This window comes from Melospiza georgiana, chromosome 21, assembly GCF_028018845.1.
Source record: "Melospiza georgiana isolate bMelGeo1 chromosome 21, bMelGeo1.pri, whole genome shotgun sequence".
Lineage (NCBI taxonomy): Eukaryota > Metazoa > Chordata > Aves > Passeriformes > Passerellidae > Melospiza > Melospiza georgiana.
In genome coordinates, this window is record NC_080450.1 from 3,951,525 (window position 1) to 3,960,353 (window position 8,829).

Sequence of the window (8,829 nt, forward strand, 5' to 3'; positions counted from 1 at the left end):
AGAGAGTGCTGCAGTTTAGAAGCAAATCAACCCTGGAAAAATCCCTGTTTATAGCTGCTACACATTTCAACCTGGCAGATGGAAGGGATACCACAAAGCAAACACGTCCATTAAAGCAGCTAAAAACATCATCTACAAACTAGAACCCACAACCCAAAACCTCAGCAGCTACAGTCTGGAGCTCTTCAGAGCTGTGCTGACTTCAGCCAGCTACAGATCTGTCCCAAGGCTTTTACCTGACACAACCAGAGTCTTTGGTACAGAAGCAGATTCTTTGCTCATCCTGTGCAAGTTTAAAGCAGCAGGTCCTGCCTGGATGATGTAACCCTGCAGAAGTCAGTTTATCTGCTGGGGAGCCATTTCAAAGAACCCTGTGCTGGTTTTACAGGTCTTAGTCTGCCTGCCTGAGAGAGCAGAAGATCCTTTAATCCCCAAGCAAGGACAGCACAACTGGCAGGAAACAGAGCACCTGCTGCAGCACCTTGGCTCAGCCCCTGGGTCACCAGGGATGGGCTCACTCCTGTCCCTGGCTGCTCTGAAGAGAAACTGAGAAAGGCCCAAAGCAGCCGTGATAATTATGACTTGCACACCAGCATCCTGCATGGGAGCATGCAGCACATTTCTCCTAGGCTGTATTTTAAATGCAGGGGAAAGCCAGTACAGAGGGAATTAACCAGAGGTTAGGCTCTTTGCTCACAAGACAGAGAGAATATATCAGTTGTTCACATACCTGATCAAATAGGGCTTTCCAGTGCTGAGAGGCAGCATAAGGGAGGAAAAAGAGTAAAAAGAAGGTATAAGAGCAATGACATTAACATGCAGTAAACTGTAGAAGTATATTCTAACAGAGAAATAACCAAATGATTTAATGCCATTTCCAACATCCTTCTTCATCCCAGAATCACCTACCCTTCCGGAGGAGGAGGAAGGGGAATCTACCAAACACAGGGAGAACAGTTTTCATTTACAAATCCAAATTTGGATGAACTCAAAACATTCATGTGTTAATTCTGTTTTCTCCCACTATGTCTATTTGCAGGCAAGCAAGGAAAAAAGGGGTTTTTAGTCACAGAGATCAAGAAAGCTCTGTGTATACTGACGGAATGGATGAATTAGCAATGTTTTTCCAGATCACTTTCTGAGATCCTGTGGCCCAACACTGACCCATCAATTCCTTTGCTGGGTTGTCAGAGCCCTGTCTGCTGCCTGCTCCTGAGTCTGGCTTTCTGCAGGCTTCTGATAAGCCATCAGTTCTCTGAGCCTCACATGTCCACATCTGAAAAACAGCTAATTCCTCTTGTGCAAGGTGGGAGGGTGGAAGGCTGGAGAGAGCCCACTGCAAGGATTTACCCCACATCTTCTGTTCTATCAGATCTGCCTTTAAAATGCTGTATAGGAGGAAGCTCCACTTTGATGCTCACAACCATGTGAACACGCCACAAGTCCTTGTCACTTGGAAACAGAAAAAAATAGCTGGAAACTGGCTCTGATTTCTGCTTTGTAGAGAGACTGATATCAACTCATCTCCCTGCCTCACTGTCCCATGAAACAGAGGAAATTCCTACTGAATTGTTTAAGGCTCTCATCTATCCTGGATTTAGGGGCCAGTTGAGAAGACAGCAACTTCCATGGGGCAACAGTGGGGTAACTACTGGCTTAGGATCCCCAGAAATATTTGAACATTTCCAGGTCTGTTGTTTTGTCATTTACCTTCCCAAAAAAGAAACAAATTGAGTAAAACAACAAATATCAGACCTTTATAAGCAAATCTCCTCACAGTGCTATTAGCAAAGCAGAAATCTGGTTAGAGTCTTATCTAGTCTTAGAAGAACATTTCCTTTCACATGGTAGGCAAATCTAAAGCAGAACTGACTGAAGAGACAGTGGGGCATCAGGCCACTGAATTACTTTTCATTAGTTAAGTTGTTGGCTCCCCTCCTCCCATGTCTCTCTCCATTTACAAGCTCTCATTTATCATCATAAATCAGTCCAGCACTTTAAACAGAACATTTTGGGACTGTCTGAATCCTGGCTTTATGGAATGCTGCTCTGAGAGCTACAATGACATCACAGCTGAGCTGTTACACACTGTCAAGGCTGTGACAGCCAAACCTCCACTGTGTTATATTTTTGTGGTTAATAACACATAAAGAACTGACCTTGTGTCAGTTCTTGCTGGCCAAGCCAGAGAGCTTCCATCAGGCTTTCAGATATAATAGCAACAACACAAATCAACCCCCAGCTAGGTCTCAGGGGGCACAGAGCAGTTGAAATTTTCAGAGATGATGCTCTGTAGCCTGCTTGTTTCAGCAGGAAATCTTGGCCGAGCAGAAGGAGGGCATTTACACCGCTTCCTGCTTTTCTGACTTGCAGATGATACATGATACCTCAGGCTTCTGTCACATCATCTATTGCCAGGTCTCAGCAGCTTCCCATAACCAGTGCAGCTGCAGGCTTCGGTTTTGTTGATCATAGAAAACAAGGTACAGAGTCAAATAACAATGCAAGTAATGGCAAGACACTGCAAGCTGGATCTGACCCAAGCTCTCCTACCTCAAGGTCAAGCAGGAAGGCAGCAGTGGAACTGGGATAAGAATTTAGACTTCATGAGGGACAGCTCCTGTCCCAGGAGCCCAAACCTGCCAGGCACTCAGCATTTCAGCATCTCCTGGGCCCCCTGGCAGGATTGAATTGCTAATGGCTGCGTTTGTGTAGAGGCTGGAGCAACTCCAAGGGGCTCACATGTATCACAACAGGAAATCTTTCCTGTAGGACCATCCAGACAAGCACAAAATTTGTCAGAGAAGAAAAGGTCACAGTCTGATGTAAGCCAGCAATGGGATTTGGAAACCTGGACTGTAAAAGCTCCAGGAAAGCCACAATTTCCAAGTCATAGCTACACACACTCCTGAGTCAGGCATCTCCTCTTAGGATTGTCTGGCAGTGCTGTAGCAGAGGTCAACCTGCATCACACGCTCCCTCCTGACTGCACTGTGCTCAGGAATACAGACTGGGAATGCAGCTCTGGCAAGCAAGTGCACTTCCTCCATTGCCCTCTGGGAGGAAAATCCAACAGTAACCGAATTCTAGGTGATTCAGAAGGGCTGGGGGGTGAAACACTGGCTCTGTCCCTAAGCATGCCTGGGCGGCTTCCTCCAGCAGCATCAAAAAGGCTGAGAGAGGGCCGAGGGAATGTAACGCTGCTGGACCTTCAGCTCCCAAGTGTCCCTTTTGTAGTGGCGCAAGACCCGAGCCAGAGCCCGCTCAGAAAGACATTTAGCATCCCTGCTCTATGTCTGACAGGCTGGAACAGACCCTGCACTTACCGCTGCAGACTGAGCAGACACTTTTCAGTCCTCATCCCAGCCAAGTTTGCTGGGAATGAGAGCTGTGAGCAGTCCTGGGATGCACCAGGATCTCTCACGTTCACTCCCTCCCAGACAGGTGCACGGCAGCTCCTGCCTCCGGGTCCGGCAGATGCAGAACGACTGCCCGAGCTCTGCAGGCACTGCCGCCCAGCACGGCAGGAGCAGATCTGGAGTGCGCAGGACCCCTTCGCGTCCTTCTGGGCTGGGTGAGCAGAGAGCGCTGCTAAGTTATCCATCCCTCACGTGCCTTCAGAGCTCGGAGGGTGGAGAGAAGCCATCAGCCCTGCCGAGCCGAGAGAAAACTTACTCGACTGTTTGTTGCTCGGGGGCTGGAAGAGGGAGCAGCTCCCGAGAGCGGGAGCGCTTCACATCTGTCACCCTCAGGGTGGCTGTGACTCTGGAGGAGCTCTCTGTCCCCCGGCAGCCCGTAGAGACAAGGCGTCAGCTCCTCGCCAGGCTCCAGAGTCGCGTCCGTGCGCAGTCCGATCCCCTGCCCGATCAGCCGCCACCCGCCCGACACGGGCACCCAGCGAGCCGGGAGCTGTCCGGGCTGCCGCGGCTGGGAAGGACGGGAGCTGCGGCCCCGGGGACGGAGCCAGCCCGGCGGCTGCTGGAGCCCGCAGACACCCAGCGGCGGGAGGCGCGGAGGGCGGCGGGGACGGCGGCTTTCCCTGGTCCCGCAGGGTCACCGGCCCCGCTCCTGCGCCCATCCCGGGCTTCAGCTATGAATAGCTTGAGCCGATTATCCCGGCCCGGGGGAAAGGGGGGAAGACACCGAGCAAAGGAAACTTACATCCTCTGCGGCCATAGGTAGGACATCTTCGGAGTCCAGCACCTCGATTTCTTCCGCCTCCGAGCTGGCAGCCACAGCAGGGGAAGAGCTGGCGTGAGGCTCCGGCAGCCTGTCTCCCATGCTTGGAAACGGTCCCCCTCCAGCCCCCGCCCCCCCGTCTCCCCAGATCCTTAAAGAAATTAAACCTAGCTGCCGGTTGGCAAACTTTCAAGCGCAGCCGAGCCTGCCTTCATGACTCCCGCAGCCGGGAGGGGAGGAAATCCTCCATGCACGGAACATCCAATTAGCGCGGGCAGCGCCGGCGGGCGGCATCCCCGCGGCCGAGCTCCGGCCGGGGCAGTGACCCCTCCCCGCCTCCCGCCCCTGCGGCCGGGCGGTGCCCCCGGCCCGGGCACGGCCGGCGCCTCCCCCGAGCCATCGCCCGGGGACGGGGGTCCGCCCTTCCCGCTGCGGGGGGAGCCCCGCGGGCGCTCGGAGGCAGAGCCCGGAGCTGCGGCACGTCCGGGATGCGGGCCGGGCGGCGGCGGGGGGGCAGCGCCGGTGGCCCCTGCCCAGGGCCGGCACCGCCTCCCGCGGGGCGACCCGCGAGGCTCGGCCGTGACCGGCACCGGCACCGGGCAGCCCCTGCGGCGGGGCCCGGCCCGGCCCTGCCCTGCCCTCCTGCCCGCGGACAGGTGACCAGACGCGCCGCTTCATCGGGGCTCCCTACACACTTCTCTGTCCTAGAGGCTCACCGGCAGAGGCTGGTGCGGGGGTTTACATCTTTTACCATAATTATTTGTTCCTATATGTCAGGATGGGCAACTTAACCATCTGGAGCCTGGATTAGGAACTTGAGGAATGCCTTGACTGCCGGCAAAAATCCAGCAGTTTTAGCTTCTCCCAATCAAGTACAGAAATAGCAGGTTGGCAAGGGGGAAGGGCGAGCAGAGCCAGGCTGATCCACATGGTGCCAGTGCCTCTGCTTTCTGCTAAAAGCCAGACAGAGCACAGTCAGAGCAGAGTCCAGCACCACAGGCTGTGTTTTCTTCATGAAAAGGTCCAGTACCAGATCAGACACACCTCAGCCACGAGTACAGAACCAAGCTGGAAGCCCCTCTTTTCTCTACAACCTGTTTAAAAATCAACCAACCACAAAACCAAAAACAAATCAGCTAGAATACCTCTGGAAAAGGAGCAGGATCTTCCATGCTGCAGTAGCAGGGCACACAGCAGAGAAGTAAAACCAGAGCCCTTGGACCTCAAGAGAACTTTTCAAGCTCAGGATTCAGGTAGGAAAATGACAACAAAATAAAAGCTCTTCTCAGGTCTTCAGTGCAGCTGACAAAGAGGAGGGCTTCTGTCCCCTTAATGACATCAGTGAAACAGAGCAGACCTTCTGCACATTTAAAGGCAATTCCTGGAGCCATTTCTCCCTGGTCTAGAGCCTGTCCAGCCTGCTCTCCTGAAGCATAAGAGCAGGATACCAAATCCAGCACTTCTGAGAAGCACTAACCCACTTCACTCACACCACTCCTGCCAAAATATTCCAGGCACTAAACAGTGATTATACAAACAATCTCTTTTTGATTGAAAAACTAAACCTCATCAAAACTTCAAAACAGATGGATAAGCAAAAATATGCTATGCCAACAGAAAGAAACAGCAGTCATTATGTCTGTAGGGAGGAGGGAAGTGAGTTTTTAGAGTAAAGAGAGAATACATGAGCTGAATTTCAGGGGTAACAGGTTCCATTCAGCTGGGGACTGTATCATCTCTGATTCCAGATGCTAGTGGGAAAATGCCAACTGTGAAGTCTAACAGGAATGCAATCAACAACAGCGAGAACCCCCAGAACTTCTTACCTTAACACCAAACTCCCACTAAATTGAGAAATTGCTGCAAAATTACAAGTTCATTTTTCTTCTCTAAGGACTGTTTTTCACTACTGGTAATGATAGGGTTTGGGTTGTTTTTTTTTTTTTCAGGGAAATATCTCTGCACATTGCACATATGAGCTAGTGCTGTGCTATAATTGCCACAGAAAGGAAATTAACAGTATTCTAATGAGGAGTTTTGTTACAGACAAATCATCATCTTGCAAGTGTGTGAGAGGCTCTTAATTTAGAATGCCATTTCTCCCCACTGCATACCCTGGTGACTCTACCTTGGAAGACAGTAATTGCTAGATAAACTGGGGGGTTGTGGGCCTCCCCAGAGCAGATGCAGACAGAAGGAGGGACTTCAGAAGAAATGCAGACAGAAAGGACTTGAGATAATAAACCCCAAGCCGTTTTCACACTCAGTCATATAGGCAACTTTTATATTCCAAATACTGCACCCAAAATGTAGATGTACGGCCTCCCTGCATTGGGAGTGGCTCAAAAGGTCAGCTCATGAATATGCAATAACCCCCTCAGAGCAGGGACCCAGCCAGCATCTGTTAGCTCAGCCCTCTGGGGCGAACCTGAACACTTTGTGCACCAGTCCTTCCTCCACCCGAAGGAGCCCTAAAGCTACAAAACTTCCCAATTCTTTTCTTGTAGCTTTTACAAAACTTCCCAGTTCTGACAATTGGAACTATGTGGAGAAAGCTACCCAGCTCGATTTCCATACCAGAGCTCAGCCAGCTGGCCAGACTTGGGAGGCAACTTCTGAAGGAAAATGCAAAATTTTGGATCAAAACCCCAGAATGCTACACACAAACACAACCTTAGGAGGATATTAGATTGCACATACACAGCTGGGACTGGATCAGACCTGTCAGATGCATTCAGCTAAAAACCTCTAAGGACCACAGATGGTTTGAGACAGGGGCTTAAACTCAAGCCCAAAAGGTAACAGCGGTAAAGGACCCTGAGCATCACACTCCTTGTGCTGGGACAACACAAGTTTACCTTTCAGAACCAATATGAATCAGACTATATGTGCTACCATTTGGCTTCCCCCTGACTCATGGGTACTCTCCCTCTTGAAGTGAAGGAATAGTGGGAAAAAATAAACTCCAATCTCCTCTGTGATTTCTAACTTGTGTTGAAAGACCATCATCATGACCCTCCCTATTCCATGTTGTACTTGGAACTTTCCAAGTGCAGCACTGAAAAAGCACCAGTCTTTCCACCTGCACCCCTCTCTGCCACAGTAACTGTTATTGGTTGCAGCTGGTTCAAATTGTCTTTTTGGTTACTGTTAGGGAAATAATTAAACCTGCCATTAACCCTTTTTTGGGGCAGTTGTCTTAAAAGGGAGCTCTCCTATCAGGTCAGCCTTGTGGTATTTTAAAATGTCTGCTTGTTTTTACCTGTCACCTGCTGGGATCATAACACAGGTTCATTCCTAAACAAAATAATTGTTTGAAATTGAGACCAATTAGTAATTTAAGGTTAATTTCCAACATAAAATCAAGTATTGCTTACTATTAATCCTGAACTGACAAGCTTTCAGACAGGAGGTCAAAGCTGAGGCATGAAGGGTGTGTCTCCGAGGAAGATGAATCAAGGTCTTTGTCCTGTCAGTGACTTTACACCATGGTCAGGCAATTCATGCATCAGACTGAGCAGGAAGAAATTGAGTCTGGTTGTGGAAAATACAATGAAAGAAGTTATTAGAAAACTGGTGGTGCCAGAAGAAAGAAAACAAATTGCTGTTGAGAGTAAGTGGGCTGGGGTGCTGCTCCTTCTTCCCAGCACTTAATTGCAGTAGCTAACTTTTGGACATTCTTCATTCTATAGAGCAGAAGAATTTCCCCTCACGGTAACTCGAGAAGAAGAATTTCCCCTCACGGTAACTCTCACCCTCACAGGATTCATGACGGCTTGGCTGGCGGCACCAGGGCTCCCTCAGGGAGCACCAACGACCCGCCTGGCTGAGGCCACAGCAGAGCTGGATAGCAAGACTTGTACGCTGTTCCCTAAGAAAATTCCGGTCCCCAAACCACTGGGGAAAGTCTGTTTTATATAAGCAGGCGGGGATCCGCTCCGTCCCTCACCTGCGTTGCCCGCCTCGGGCCGTGAGGGTGGCCAGGCAGCGCCTCAGGGCAGGGGCGCTTCCCTCAGGGGGACGGCAGAACCCGCTCCGGCCGGGCCGGGCTGATGAGGCCGGGCCCCTCGTTCCTCACGGGGACCGCCGCTCCCGCCGGGCCGGGCTGATGAGGCCGGGGCCGCTCGTTCCTCACGGGGACCGCCACTCCCGCCGGGCCGGGCTGATGAGGCCGGGCCCCTCGTTCCTCACGGGGACCGCCGCTCCCGCCGGGCCGGGCTGCCGGGGCCGTTTCCCGCTCCCGCCGGACCCAGCTCAGCGCGGCCCCGTGAGCTCGGCGGCAACGCCCCCTGGCGGCCGGTCCCGGGCGGGCTGGGGTCCCTCTGGGGATTCCCTCGGGAGCCCCCCGGGAACGCCGCACTGCTGGAGCCTCTTTAATCAACACGAAAATATTAACTAATTCACTGCCCACAGCTTCCTACACCACCCCACGGAACTACTTGGTCTTTTCTCCCTACTGTCCGTGACAGTAAATTCGAAGTTCATAGTTGACTATTTGCATTTCAGCTTTTAAGTATCATAGAAGGCACTTTGGTCTTCTGATATAAATCAGAAATAAACCTCTAATGGAGGCATGAGAGAAACTGCACTGCCAAGATATGTGAACTCCAACAAGTGCGGGCACCGGCAGCATCCATTTACGTAAAGGAA

General features: G+C 51.5%; 1 protein-coding gene across 3 annotated transcripts in view; it reads right to left on the bottom strand.

Moving 5' to 3' along the window:
* Nucleotides 1-4,984, bottom strand: part of RHBDL3 (rhomboid like 3) — a 62,941-nt gene extending 57,957 nt beyond the window's left edge. For 2 of the 3 annotated variants that reach the window (XM_058038600.1, XM_058038599.1), the window contains exons 1-2: nucleotides 4,162-4,281; nucleotides 731-754 (exon numbers count right to left, since the gene is read on the bottom strand). In XM_058038600.1, coding sequence (XP_057894583.1) covers nucleotides 731-754; nucleotides 4,162-4,281 — 144 coding nt within the window. Of the gene's footprint in view, nucleotides 1-730; nucleotides 755-4,161; nucleotides 4,282-4,895 lie in introns of those variants that run through there. The other variant, XM_058038601.1, reaches the window with a different exon arrangement.
* Nucleotides 4,985-8,829: the final 3,845 nt, after the last annotated feature.